Below are 14,431 nucleotides of genomic sequence, written 5' to 3' on the forward strand. Positions count from 1 at the left end.
CGTTAAGGTGCCTCAGCGCAGGGGAAGTTTCCTCCCGTGAGACGCCCATGTAGACGGGGATGACCTTCGCCCCCTCCCGGTGCACTGCGTGGTCGAGGTTCCACTCGGCCACCCGCCGGCACCAGGGGTCGGCCACCGAGCGGGGCGTCAGGAGGAGGATGGCCACGCGGCTCGCCTGGATGACCTCGCCCACCGCGGAGAGCTCCGGCCGCCCCGCCACGTGGTCCTGGTGCTCAACGTACCCTCGGAAGCCGTGCTCTGCCAGGAGCTGGCAGATGGCGGTGGCGACGGCGTCGTCATCCAGGCAGTACCAGAGGGAGAAGTCGTAACGGGGCAAGGGGGTTGTCATGGCCGAAGTGACGCAAAAATGCGGGGAACGAAGAAAAACGGCAAAAATAAAAGCGGGCTAACCCTCCCTGTTCGCCCAGCCCCTACCCTCAAAAGTCCACCTGTCCCAGCTTAGAAGGGAGAGCGCCCGACGGTAACAGCTTGCCTTAAGTCTGTGCGGACGAAATGAAACAAGGCCCCGGAAGGGAGAGCGGATGTCATGAAATCTGGGGAGGCAAACCACGCCGTCGTCAAGGCGGCGTGGAACAGGGCAACTGCTTTGGCACACATTCACAAGACCGAGCACACAGACAGTGTTTGAGTGGTGTAGCTTATGCATGCTGGAGCCGCCGCTCGCAGCGGAGGCACGATACGGGCCGGCCGCTCGGGGCGCTTGGTCGCTGGCCCGCCTCCCGGAGCGGGTGTCATCTCACAAGGCTCTCTGCTTCATCTCCAAGATCCCCTGCTCTAGAGTCGCTCCGGCCAGCTTGAGCTCCTCGCATTTCTCCTTGAGCAGGCTGCAGGCCATCTGGAGGCGGTGGTTCATCTCCACATACGACTGGGTCAGCCGGTAGAGGCGCTCGCGCTTGGCCTCAGGGTCTTCATTCTTGGTTGGGGAGGGCAAATCTGAGCGCAGGCGGAGGGGGGGAGAGAGATAGATAAAACAATGGAGGCGTGCTTTTCCAGGGCGGATGAAAATCAATGATTTTTAAAACAAAAAGGAGAAGGCGGATTTCTTGTACGGGACTCGAATCCACAACCCTGGGATTAAGAGTCACACGCTCTACTGACTGAGCCATCAACAATAATAACATCATCAGCATGGCTGTGACTACAATTATTATTGCTATAAAAGGTAAAGGTAAAGGGACCCCTAACCATTAGGTCCAGACGTGACTGACTCTGGGGTTGCGGCGCTCATCTCGCTTTATTGGACAAGGGAGCCGGCGTACAGCTTCCGGATCATGTGGCCAGCAGGACTAAGCCGCTTCTGGTGAACCAGAGCAGCACATGGAAATGCCGTTTACCTTTCTGCCGGAGCGGTACCTATTTTATCTATTTGCACTTTGACGTGCTTTCGAACTGCTAGGTGGGCAGGAGCTGGGACCGAGCAACAGGAGCTCACCCCGTCACGGGGATTCGAACCGCCGACCTTCTGATCGGCAAGTCCTAGGCTGTGTGGTTTAGACCTAAAGGTAAAGGTAAAGGGACCCCTGACCGTTAGGTCCAGTGGTGGCCGACTCTGGGGTTGCGGCGCTCATCTCGCTTTATTGGCCGAGGGAGCCGGCGTACAGCTTCCGGGTCAGGTGGCCAGCAGGACTAAGCCGCTTCTGGCGAACCAGAGCAGCGCATGGAAACGCCGTTTACCTTCCCGCCGGAGCCGGGAAATCTCCTCCTCTCCAGGGTTTCCCCCAAAGCAATCTGAGACTGAGCCTGGGTGTCTTGCCTTTGCTCCTCCCGCTGCATGCCTCTCTTGGTTCTGGGAGGCAAGGCACGTGAATGAGCCCCGTGGGGAAAGGGGGCTCCGGTTACCTTCGCTGGGCTCGGCCAGGAGGACGAAGACGGGGTCGTTGGGCTGGGCGCGCTGCACATCTTCGAGAATCTGCTCCGTGCTGGGGGGGTCTGGGCGGGTGGGCAGCACCACTCGCTTCTTGGCCTTGGAGGTCATTGCTCAGAAACAGATGCCGGCGGGGCACTGGAGGGAGAGAAAGGAGGGGTGGGGATCAGAGGGGGCGCTTGGAGAGAGACGAGGGTCCCAGGGGATCCCAGGGTGTCGTTCGGAGCAAGGCCGTAGCTCACCGGTAGAGCGCCTGTTGCTTTGGGTGCGGAAGGCTCCAAGGCTCAATCCGTGGCTTGCCCACTTGAAGCCCTGGTGTGCCAGCCAGTGCACACAACAATAATTTATTATTTACACCCCGCCCATCTGGCTGGGTTTCCCCAGCCACTCTGGGCGGCTCCCAACAGAATACAGTGGTACCTTGGGTTAAGAACTTAATTCGTTCCAGCGGTCCGTTCTTAACCTGAAACGGTTCTTAACCTGAGGCGCACTTTCGCGAACGGGGCCTCCTGCTGCTGCCACGCTGCCAGAGCACGATTTCTGTTCTAATCCTGAAGCAAAGTTCTTAACCTGGAGCAACCACTTCCTGGTTAGCTGAGTTTGTAACCTGAAGCGTCTGTAACCCAAGGTACATTGAGACTTGAGACTTGGCTTGGCAGTCCACTTGCTGTTGACAACTAATATACAGTGGTACCTCAGGTTACATACGCTTCAAGTTACAGACTCTGCTAACCCAGAAATAGTGCTTCAGGTTAAGAACTTTGCTTCAGGATGAGAACAGAAATCGTGCTCTGGCGGCGCGGCAGCAGCAGGAGTCCCCATTAGCTAAAGTGGTGCTTCAGGTTAAGAACAGTTTCAGGTTAAGAACGGACCTCCGGAACAAATTAAGTACTTAACCCGAGGTACCACTGTATTAAAGACACGATAAAACATCAAACATCAAAAACTTCCCTAAACAGGGCTGCCTTCAGATGTCTTCTAAAAGTCTGATACAGTGGTACCTCTGGTTAAGAACTTAATTCGTTCCGAAGGTCCGTTCTTAACCTGAAGCACCACTTTAGCTAATAGGACCTCCCGCTGCTGCCCCGCCGCCAGAGCACGATTTCTGTTCTCATCCTGAAGCAAAGTTCTTAACCCGAGGTACTATTTCTGGGTTAGCGGAGTCTGTAACCTGAAGCGTCCATAACATGAAGCATCTGTAACCCGAGGTGCCACTGTATCACCACCATCAGCCAATCAGCCAATGGGAGTCATAGCCCTGCAATATTTACAGCGCCACCGATTCCTGATCTAAAGATATTTTGTCGCCCGGCATTGTTGGATCAAATGCAAATTTAATCTAAAGCAACTGGGGGCTGCAACTCCCGGTAATTTATTTCCAGATGGAGGGGAAGGCCTCTTCTCTGCTTTCCATAGTCTTATTTTATTGAGGACCATAGAACAGGGCTCATTTGAACAGGAGCTGCCGAGTCACAGAATCATAGAGTTCGGAGGGACCCCCTGGGTCATCTAGACCAACCCCCTGCAATGCAGGAATCTTCTGCCCGTCTTGAACCCAGAACCCTGAAATTCAGAGTCTGGTGCTCTGCCGACTGAGCTGTCCCAGCTTCTTTTTATTTTTATTTCATTTTTAGAAGGGCGACAGCTCAGGGGGCAGAGCTTCTGCAAAGTCCCAGATTCAATCCCAGCCCGGGATTTCCAGGTTAAGGCTGGAGGGCGGCTGCCAGTCAGTGTAAGACAAGCCAGAAGGATCAACCATCTGATTCAGCTTCCCATTTAAACCATCGCCTGATTCGGAGCCCCATGAGGACTGGAATCTTACTTTTTAAAAAAATCAAATAAATGAAAGTGTGTAGCATCGGTTTTGCATGCAGAAAGTCGCAGGTTTAACCACCCCCCAATCCCATGGCATCTCAAGGTCGGAGGGGAAAAGACCCCTTTCCTGAAGCCGTGAAGACTCTCGCTGCCATTCAGTGCTGACAGTCTGACTCGGATAACCCCCTCACTTAATTAAAACAACAAAATTTGCACTGGTCAACCAGAGTTTCCAGAAAAATCAAGCCAAAGGAAGTATTTCCTGCAGTGGTCTTATTTCAATGCCAGGCAAAAACTGGAAGGAATCTTAACTTTCCCCTTTATCGGCGTGGTGGGTAAACAGCTGGACCAAATTGCCAAATCTCTCCCCCCCCCCCCATCCTCACTCTGGCAAACCTTCTCCCCATAACCTGCCCCCCGCCCCGCCGCAAATCCTTTCCTCTCAGTCCCTGCCTTCTCTCTGACCAGCCTCTCAGCATGCAAATCCACCGTGCGCTGCCCTAATAATCCTTCCGCAGAACCGCAGTTGAATTAAATTTGTGGATTCATGATGGGTGTGGGTGTGTGTTTGTGTCTGCTGCTATATTTTGGGTGGAAAGGGATTTTCTCGGGGTGGGGGGGGGAGGAAGGAAGGAGAGGACAGTTGTACGGATAAATCCTATCTTCTTTTCTTTCCAAAAAATTCTCCGGTTCCCCACACCCTCCCCCCAGGATGGTTAGAAAGGACAGCCCATTCATCCGATTTCGAGAACATTCAGTCAAAGCTCTGCAGTGTCTGTGCGAAGAAGGGGCTGGATGCAAGACGCGTGCAGGGTGGGGGGGGAGATCAGGGATATATATATGGAAGAAAAAGAAGAGAGAATATAACGGTTCTGCAGATACCACACCCACCACCCTTTCTGCAATTTCCAGCTCTGGCTAAAACTGCAGCCTCTATTTTCTGTCCTTCGCAAAGCAAGACTCCTTTCTGGTCCGTCCGTGTCCCCCCCATCACTAAAACCGCCCCCCTAACCAACATTGCTTTTCTTCACACACCCCAGGGGGCTATTTTTCCTGTTCTTTACACTCCCCCCGCCACAAAAAAACCCCTCAATTTTCACCACCCAGCCCTGATTATGACATCTCACCTCTCCCATCTCCATCAAGACCTTTCCTGCTTCCACGCCAACCCCCCACCTCCCGGTTTTCTCTGTACCTAATTCCCCCCCCCACTCCAAGTTTCTCTTCCCCCTCTCCCCAGATTCCTCCCACTTCCCCCCCAATACACACAAGTCACCCCACCTAGGCGCTGTCACACACGCCGCCTCCCGTCTCTAAGCCTCTCAAGGAACGTCTATTGCAGCTTATTCAGCGTTTCCCCCCCCCCAAAAAAAAACCCCAAACAAACTCACACCTGGCCCTATTAGTTTCCCACTCTCGTTCCTTCAAACAGATCTCTTCCTCCATTGTCCCACCTGCACCCTTCTTTTACACACCCCCCCCCAATTCCCTTCATCATCTGGGCTCTTTCTGCATCTCCACCTCCCATAATAATAATAGCACCCTTGTTCATTTCGTCCTGCTCCCCCCGCCCACAAAAAAACCCCAATATTCCACCCCATAGCAGCCTTCCCCTGGGTTTCACTCCTTTTATCACCCCCCCATGTTATCTAACCATTTGCAGCAATCACAAAAGTCCCCCCCCCACGGGAAATAAAAGCTTTCTGCCTATCCTGTCTCTCCCCCCCCCAATAAACACCAATTTTCTCCCCCTGTAGCCCTTTGGGGGCACTTGACACGTCGCCCACCCCCCACCCAAGACGAGTCCCCCCCCCAAATAACCATAATAGTTCCTGCCCCCCCCAAAAAACCACTCCCACATTTGTGCCTCCCCCCATAAAAAAAACACCCACTTACCTCTTCCCCCCCAAGTAGGACCCATTTTCCTCATCCCTTCTCTGCCCCCCAAGTCAAAAGCCCCCACCCCACATAATTTAAGGCCCCCCCACATATTTGCGCCCCCCCCAAAAAACCATATTATACCCCCCCAAAATAGGACCCATTTCCTTCCTCTTTCTTCCCCCCCCCCACAAGTCCACAAAGGGGGGGACCCCCCCAGGTTAACCCCCCCAAAAAACCCTCCCCCTCCCCCCAGGTAGCCCCCCTTCCTTCCTCACCTGCTCTTCCTCCCTCCTCCTCCTCCTCACCTGAATCCCTCCCTCCTGGCCCCGCCCCTCCTTTGGGCCCCGCCCACTTCCTCCTGGGGAGGGCAGCGACTTCCGCTTTCCGGCCTCCGCCGCCTCACTTCCGGTGGTTGGGTTGGTTTTTCTATGGAGGGAAGCGCCGGCGAAGAGCGGCGCTCTAGTCCTCCGGCGCGCGTCTCTATGGCCTCCGCATCGCCTTCCTCTGTTGCCAAGGCGGGCGAGCTGCGGACGGGTGCGTAGAGCTAGGAAAGGGGAGAAAAGGGTAGAGGGGTAGGTCTCGCGGCGGAACGGCGAGACCAAATGAGAACGTTGCTATTCTACAGTCGCCATCAAGAATGATCTATGGCAAATCGGGTTTATTATCAAAATGCAAGTGGTTTCTCCCCAAATTCAGCTGAAAATGCAACTTGGCTCCTTGCAGACAGCTGGAAGTCTGCGCATTTCGATAATAAACCTGATATACGATACGATATACGATATCTTTATTGTCATTGACCCATACAGAACAATGAAATTGAAAAACTACATAAAACATTCAAAAACCCCTAAAAAACTCTGAAACCCCATTTTAAAATACACTATACTATACTATAAAATACACTATACTATACACTATACGCTATACTATAGAGACCCCTTATGCTGCGTTTAGAACCAGAATTGCATTTGCGTAGAAACTGTTTCTGATTCGCAAAGGGGGGATAAGTTTGGATCATTTTTGAGGCAACTGTATGTGAAATATATTGGATGTATATCTGTGTACAGTGGTGCCTCGCAAGACGAAATTAATTCGTTCCGCGAGTTTTTTCGTCTTGCGGTTTTTTCCGTCTTGCGAAGCACGGTGTCGGAAAAGTTTTGGAAAAGCTTCAAAAATCACCAAAGTCTTCAAAAACCTCAAAAAAGGCTACCACACCGCGTGCTATGAGTTGCTCCTCGAAGTCAAGTCGCAACTGTATTAACGGTTTAAAGAAAAAGGAAACAAACTTGCAAGACGTTTCCGTCTTGCGAAGCAAGCCCATAGGGAAAATCGTCTTGCGAAGCAACTCAAAAAACCAAAAACCCTTTCGTTTTGCGAGTTTTCCGTCTTGCGAGGCATTCGTCTTGCGAGGTACCACTGTATTCTGTATATTTGATTGACATGTTTGAAATGTCTGGGGAAACCCATGTCGAAAGCGATGATTCTTTGAGCGAATTTCCTAAAAAAGCCCAGGGACTTTAGGCATTCTGACGATTAGCATCCCAAATGAAAATAAAATAGTGTTTCTTTACGCGACAGCAGCAGCCAGAATGCTAACAGCAAAATACTGGAAGAGTGATTGAATACCTACAAAAGATGAGCGGCAACTAAAGTTATGAGAGTACCTTAATATGGCCAAAATGACAGAATTAATAAGAGAACACTCAGGTGATAAGGTAAAAAGAGGAATGGGATTGCTTAAAAAAATATCTGAAAAGATTAGGTTTCGTAAGTAGTACTTGATTGCGCTTACGAATAATTTCACAGACAAAATGCGGGGGGGGGGGGACTGATTTCAATAAATGAACACAGAATACTTGTTATGTAAGAGAAGTGTTGAAGCCGCAAAGAGATATGAGGGAAGTCAATTAGTATAGGAGGGATTCAAACTAGTTTTCCGGAGCAGAAAGAAAAAAACCGTAAAGAAAGAAAGAAAAAGAAGGAATGAAAATGCGTATTTAAATTAATATTTAAATTAATGTTTATATCCTTTGATTAACTTGGTATATTTGTATTTGACAAATTCTTTTTTGTCTTTTTATATCTTTATTTCTCTCTTTTTCTATGTATCATTTCTTTTATTTATGGATATCTGGACGTAATGGACATTTCTGGACGTTTCTGTGGTTTCTAAAAAATGCAATAAAATAATTTAAAAGAAGAAGAGGAAGATCATAGGGACTACCCTGCAGGGTTGAGGTTTTTATTGGCCAACTTTTACACCAAAGGGAGACATAAAACTAGAAAACAAGGTCCTTTCCCAGCAACCAACCGCCGCTTTCACAGCTCTCTGCATCAAAACGACCGGACTTTCTTGAGTTTGTTTTCCTGCCAAATGTTCAGCTTCCGCAGCTTCCGCCAATATTCGTGGGTCTCCGGGTCCAGCTCCTCCAGCTTCTTGGGGGGCCCGAGATGCATCTGGAAAAGCCTGGAAGGTGTGATAGGAATTTTGAGGTCTTAGATATATGGCAATGTTCATAAGCGTACCAACCAAGCACGTACCGTATTTTTTGCACCATAACACTCACTTTTTTCCTCCTAGAAAGTAAGGGGAAATGTCTGTGCGTGTTATGGAGCGAATGCCTGCGGGTGGCGGGGGGGGATCTGCTGCAGTCGTGAGCAGAGGTTCCATGGTTCCCCTTCCTTCCCTCCCCCGTGGTTACAAAGCATGGATCCACATGGATCCTCAGGATTTTTGCATTGGGCTACTCCAAACTCACTGTCAGATCACATGTCTGTGGCCACAGCATGAACCACAAAAATCATATATCCACTATTTCGTTTAGAATATTTTTTTTCTTGTTTTCCTCCTCTAAAAATTACGTGCATGTTATGGTCCGGTGCGTGTTATAGAGCGAAAAATACGGTACATAGATCAGCACAGGAAGACCGACCTGGAGCCATTTTGATTCCTAAACTGAGCAAATGTTTTCTCTGCAAGGTCAAAGTGGGAAACCTCCCATTGTCTCTTTCCTCACAAATCCTGTCTTAAGGGTATGTCTGTGTTTGAATAGGGTGTGAGCCTGTGACCTGGCCCAGGAACTAAGTATTTATCACTACAAAAGACTGGCCAGGCTCCCCAGGCAATCCAATCAAGTAACCTGCCAGACAGGAGATAAACAACAACAGGAGAAAAACAACCTTCAAATTTCTGTTGTAGACCGCCTTTTCTGTGATGTATGTATGATGTACCTGAGGGGTGGTCTTAGGTTAAACCCCTTCTGTGATGTAGGTATGATGTTTCTGGGGGTGGTCTTGATCTAAAGGTAAAGGTAAAGGTACCCCTGCCCGTACGGGCCAGTCGTGTCTGACTCTAGGGTTATGCGCCCATCTCACTTAAGAGGCCGGGGGCCAGCGCTGTCCGGAGACACTTCCGGGTCACGTGGCCAGCGTGACAAGCTGCATCTGGCGAGCCAGCGCAGCACACGGAACGCCGTTTACCTTCCCGCTAGTAAGCGGTCCCTATTTATCTACTTGCACCCGGGGGTGCTTTCGAACTGCTAGGTTGGCAGGCGCTGGGACCGAACGACAGGAGCGCGCCCTGCCGCGGGGATTCGAACCGCCGACCTGACGATCGGCAAATCCTAGGCGCTGAGGTTTTACCCACAGCGCCACCCGGGTCCCTTGATCTACAGGGTGGCAATTTCAAAAGTCTTTATAAGGTCTTGCATGCCATTTTTCTGGGTCCCTCCTCTCTCCTGCAGGTGAGGGGAGCACCCTGTTGCAACAGATCAATAAAGGCCAAGCCTACAGGCTGCTGTTTCGCTCCAAGTTATCCTGGTTGGTGTCTTTGTTTTTGTCCAAGGGAGCCCTCAGATTTTTTCCGTTAACAAAGGGAAAAGTGATGGGGTGAGCCGAGAAAGTGGGAGAAGGAATTGCGAGAGCCAGCCTGGGGTGACGGTCGAGAGAGCATCATTGCACCTCGAGGCTAATCTTCCCTCGGCAGAATGACGAATCTGGCGCAGGACACTTAACTATTGGCTTTGCCTAAACTCAAATCCCCCCAGTCTAATATCCCTAGTCTGCAAGATCCCAAAAGCACCTGGACTGAAATTGTCCATCAAAAACTTCACTGTTGTGGTTTATCCCCACAACAGTTACTCACTTTGGGTTTTAGTAAAGCAAACAGTCTAATTTGTCAGCGCCTAAATGATATTGGAGGGTTAAACCACAGAGCCTAGGACTTGCCAATCAGAAGGTGGGCGGTTCGAATCCCCGCAATGACGGGGTGAGCTCCCGTTGCTCGGTCCCTGCTCCTGCCAACCTAGCAGTTCGAAAGCACGTCAAAGTGCAAGTAGATAAATAGGTACCGCTCCAGGGGAAGGTAAACGGCGTTTCCGTGCGCTGCTCTGGTTCACCAGAAGCGGCTTAGTCCTGCTGGCCACATGACCCGGAAGCTGTATGCCGGCTCCCCTCGGCCAGTAAAGCGAGATGAGCGCCGCAACCCCAGAGTCGGCCACCACTGGGCCTAATGGTCAGGGGTCCTTTTAAAGGGTAAAGGGATATTGAGCCTTTAAATGATATTGAGCGTCAGAACAACTTGGCCACAATAAGGAAATTTTGCCCATGGCATGACTGTTTTCCACCTTCCCATTTCGACTCTCCAGCACCCTATCTGTATCACCTAGCAATTCTATAATACAGACGCGCTTTGACTCTCGCGAGATTAAGTGTCTTGCCCTCAGCTGTTCTTGAGGGACGATTCCAACAGATTCCACACGACAAACATCCCTGCGGAGACGGCAGTCCCAAATCGGTGGCACATGCCCTTCTGGCTTGCCCTCTTGATAAAGACTTGAGGAATGAGATTATCACCCCTCTTTTATCGTCCATTCTGGGTCGCCCAGCCCCTGCCCCAGTGTCCTTTCTCTTGACAGATCCAGATGGGCAGGTGACGGCAAAGGTGGCAAGGTTTTTCGCTGGGGCAATCAGAATAAGATCCACTATTTGACTATTGATTCAAAACCCTTACTTCTATGCTATGGATTCAAGTTAAAAGTATTTTTGGCTACTGGATATATTTCGGGCATGGGGGTGGGGGGGCAGAGACCTTTCCGAAAAAGTTGTTCTTCTGATTCAAAACGGGAACCTGAGGTTCCTCAACGCACTGTCCCCCGAATCTCTATCTCATTGCACACATCCTGTGGACTAGAAACTTGATTTGTTAATTTAAAAAAAACAAATGTCTAAATTTCTACAGAAGGTTGGCTCTTCGTCTGCCGCAAACTCACCATTCCGGATATTCCGAGTCCGGCTTCAAAGCTACTTCCGGGCCTTCCTTGTAGATGTTGACCCCCACGGCGTGGGTGGTGAGGATCGCGGCGTCTTTGCAGACTTCGGGACCCTTCATGTCTTCTTTGGTGGGGCCTTTCCCTCTGAACTTTACACCTGGATGAAAACAGAAAGAGAAGTGAAATGATCCATAATGAACTGGGGGGGAAATGTTGCCTCCATTGTCCTTGAGGTTGCTGGGAAGGGAGCAGAGAAGCAGGTCCTAAAATTGGTTGGGAAACAAAAGAACTCTATGATACACTGGGCAATAGATATAGGACATAATATAGATTTTACTCTCTGGAGGAAACTCTGGAAGAGCAATCTGAAGTCTACAGCATGTTATTCCTTGAAGGAGAACCACCTGAAAATGATTTACACATTGGTATTTTACTCTGAGTAAGGGACGCGGGTGGCGCTGTGGGTAATACCTCAGCGCCTAGGACCTGCCGATCGCATGGTCAGCGGTTCGAATCCCCGCGGCGGGGTGCGCTCCCGTCGTTCGGTCCCAGCGCCTGCCAACCTAGCAGTTTGAAAGCACCCCCGGGTGCAAGTAGATACCGTATTTTTCGCTCTATAACACGCACCCAACCATAACACGCACATAGTTTTTAGAGAAGGAAAACAAACAAAAAAAATATTCTAAATGAAACAGCGGATGTATGATTTTTGTGGTTCATGCTGTGGCCACAGACATGTGATTTGACGGTGAGTTTGGGGTAGCCCAATGCAAAAATCCTGAGGATCCATGTGGATCTGTGCTTTGTAACCACATTTTAAGTGGGGAGGGAAGGAAAAGCACTCAAGGGACAAGGAACACGCGTGGGGTGGGTGGAGAAGGATGCTGTTAATAATGCAGAAGAGGGGTATAAGAGGAGAAGGCTCCTCTCCTCTCCCGCTTTGCTCCTTTAAAGCAAGCAGGCTCTCTGTCCCTCTCTCCTCCCCACTCAGCGGCTCTTCTCCCGCTTTGCTGTTTCAAAGCGAGCCACGGAGGAGGGAAGGAAGGGGAACCATGGATCCTCTGCTCACGACTGCAGCAGATCCCCCCGCCATCCGTAGGCATTCGCTCCATAACACGCACAGACATTTCCCCTTACTTTCTAGGAGGAAAAAAGTGAGTGTTATGGTGCAAAAAATACGGTAAATAGGGGCCGCTTACTAGCGGGAAGGTAAACGGCGTTCCGTGCGCTGCGCTGGCTCGCCAGATGCAGCTTGTCACGCTGGCCACGTGACCCGGAAGTGTCTGCGGACAGCGCTGGCTCCCGGCCTATAGAGTGAGATGAGCGCACAACCCTAGAGTCTGGCAAGACTGGCCCGTACGGGCAGGGGTACCTTTACCTTTATTTTACTCTGAGTAAGATGTATAAGACAGAATCGGATATGTGCTGGAGATGCAGTGAGACTGGGGGTACATTCTATCATATGTGGTGGACCTGTAAAAGGGTATTGGGGGGAAAATTCATAATGGATCGGAAAAAAATTGATTAAAAGCACCCCCCCCCAAAAAAACAGAGTCCTTTCTGTTGGGGATAATTCAGACTGAAATTCCCAGGTGTCAAAAAAGGCTATTTATGTACGCAACAACTGCGGCCCGTGTTTCGTTAGCCCAAAAATGGAAATGAGGGTCCAAAAATTAGCCCCAAAATGAGCGCAGTGCAGTCTACCTGCAAATGGGCCAATACAATGCAATGCATTGTCTACCTGCAACATTGTCTACAGTCTACCTGCAAATTGGCCAATACAATACAATGCACTGGCCCTCTGACCATGTGCAGAGTTCCCCGAAACAGCCTCCCTTTTAGGGGGGAAGGAAGGAAGCAGAACCTCCACAGTGCGGTGCAGTCTACCTGCAAATTGGCCAACACAATGCAATGCATTGTCTACCTGCAACATTGTCTACAGTCTACCTGCAAATTGCCCAATACAATACAATGCATTGGCCCTCTGACCATGTGCAGAGTTCCCGCAAACAGCCTCCCTTTTAGGGGGGAAGGAAGGAAGGAAGCAGAACCTCCACAGCGCAGTGCAGTCTACCTGCAAATTGGCCAATGCAATGCATTGGCCCTCTGACCATGTGCAGAGTTCCCCCAACCAGCCTCCCTTTTAGGGAGGGAGGAAGGAAGGAAGCAGAACCTCCACAGCGCGGTGCAGTCTACCTGCAAATTGGCCAACACAATGCAATGCATTGGCCCTCTGACCATGTGCAGAGTTCGCCCAACCAGCCTCCCTTTGCAAAGCCCCCCCCCCCGAGATCCTGGCTTACCGCCGGCCTTCTTGGCGTAGTTGCGGAGCCCCGGGCCGGGCCAGAGGACGCTGCGGGCCGGGGAGAGGCGGAGCACGGCCCGCAGCTGCAACCCGGAGAGAGCCATGAGTGCGGAGAGGCTGCCCGGGCTCCGCGGAGGCGCACGGAGTCTGCGCGGGAGCCGGAGAGCATCCTGGGAAATGTAGTCCGCTTCTTTGAATTTTTTTTTAAAAAAAACATTTATTTATTTAATTTTTTTGCAACGCAGAATGCAATCGCGTTGGACCGCCTGCTCCTGATGATGTGGCTTGTTTTACTGATAACATTTTATGAATTTTCAAAAACAAAAAAAATAAAAATAAAAAGAGCATTTAAAAAAAAAGACAAATTTTTATTTTATTTTATTTTTTGAAGTTGTGATGAACTCTCTTTCTCTCTCTCTCTCTATATATATACATTGCACATTGCAATTAGCAGAGACTCTTGATGATGTGGCTTGTTTTATTGATAACATTTTATTACTTTCCAAAAAAACACACACACACAAAAACAAAAAAACAGTAAAAAAATCATAGACAAATTTTTATTATTTTATTTTATTTTTTGAAGTTGTGATGAACTCTCTTTATATATATATATATATATATATATATATACACACACACACACACACACACACACATTCCACATTGCAATTAGCAGAGACTCTATAGCCTATAGCTATTTGTAGTGGCTGCATAGGGTCATATAATCCAATATCAGAAATACTCAGAGTAGACCTATTGATAAATTCCACCATTAGAAATACTCAAGAGTTAGACCTATTAATGGAGACTCTCGCCCTTAAATTATATTGGCTGCGTTTTTTGTTGTTGTTGTTTAGTCGTTTAGTCGTGACCCCCTGGACCAGAGCACGCCAGGCCCTCCTGTCTTCCACTGCCTCCCCCAGTTTGGTCAAACTCATGCTGGTAGCTTCGAGAACACTGTCCCGCCATCTCGTCCTCTGTCGTCCCCTTCTCCTTGTGCCCTCCATCTTTCCCAACATCAGGGCCGCCGAAAGCATATAACACCGGTCTTGAAAGACCTACACTGGCTCCCAGGATGTTTCCGAGCAAAATTCAAAGTGTTGGGGCTGACCTTGAAAGCCCCAAATGGCCCAGTATCCCTGAAGGAGCATCTCCACCTCCATCGTCCAGCCCGGACACCTTCTCGGTAGAGGGCCTTCTCGGTGGTGGTGCCCTACCTGTGGAACGCCCTCCCATCAGATGTCAAGGAAATAAACAACTATCTGACTTTTA

At 49.9% G+C, this 14,431-nt stretch overlaps 2 protein-coding genes across 4 annotated transcripts in view; both read right to left on the reverse strand.

Annotated features, from left to right (window-relative positions):
- LOC308467522 (UPF0449 protein C19orf25) overlaps positions 1–5,937 on the reverse strand; it is a 6,410-nt gene extending 473 nt beyond the window's left edge. Inside the window, exons 1-3 of one of the 3 annotated variants that reach the window (XM_080989316.1) lie at positions 5,857–5,937; positions 1,861–2,023; positions 1–954 (exon numbers count right to left, since the gene is read on the reverse strand). The exon at positions 1–954 is cut by the window's left edge and continues 473 nt beyond it. In XM_080989316.1, the coding sequence (XP_080845442.1) occupies positions 758–954; positions 1,861–1,996 (333 nt within the window). In that variant the 5' untranslated portion in view covers positions 1,997–2,023; positions 5,857–5,937 and the 3' untranslated portion in view covers positions 1–757. Of the gene's footprint in view, positions 955–1,860; positions 2,024–2,127; positions 2,345–4,827; positions 4,845–5,856 lie in introns of those variants that run through there. The other 2 variants (XM_080989318.1, XM_080989317.1) reach the window with 2 other exon arrangements.
- Positions 5,938–7,809: 1,872 nt separating this feature from the next.
- Positions 7,810–13,301, reverse strand: MRPL54 (mitochondrial ribosomal protein L54). Its single transcript, XM_080989303.1, has 3 exons — positions 13,155–13,301; positions 10,852–11,008; positions 7,810–8,048 (listed from the first exon to the last, which is right to left on the reverse strand). The coding sequence occupies exons 1-3, from the start codon at positions 13,258–13,260 to the stop codon at positions 7,916–7,918; spliced, it is 396 nt and encodes a 131-aa protein (XP_080845429.1). The 5' UTR covers positions 13,261–13,301; the 3' UTR covers positions 7,810–7,915.
- Positions 13,302–14,431: the final 1,130 nt, after the last annotated feature.

This window comes from Podarcis pityusensis, assembly GCF_964106645.2.
Source record: "Podarcis pityusensis genome assembly, chromosome: 18".
NCBI lineage: Eukaryota > Metazoa > Chordata > Lepidosauria > Squamata > Lacertidae > Podarcis > Podarcis pityusensis.

Coding starts and splice junctions, on each gene's coding strand:
- MRPL54 (XM_080989303.1), bottom strand. CDS start 13,260: ATGGCTCTCTCCGGGTTGCAGCTGCGGGCCGTGCTCCGCCTCTCCCCG. Junction 11,009..13,154: donor CTACGCCAAGAAGGCCGGCG/GTAAGCCAGGAT, acceptor GTTTTCATCCAG/GTGTAAAGTTCAGAGGGAAA. Junction 8,049..10,851: donor GACTCGGAATATCCGGAATG/GTGAGTTTGCGG, acceptor CACACCTTCCAG/GCTTTTCCAGATGCATCTCG.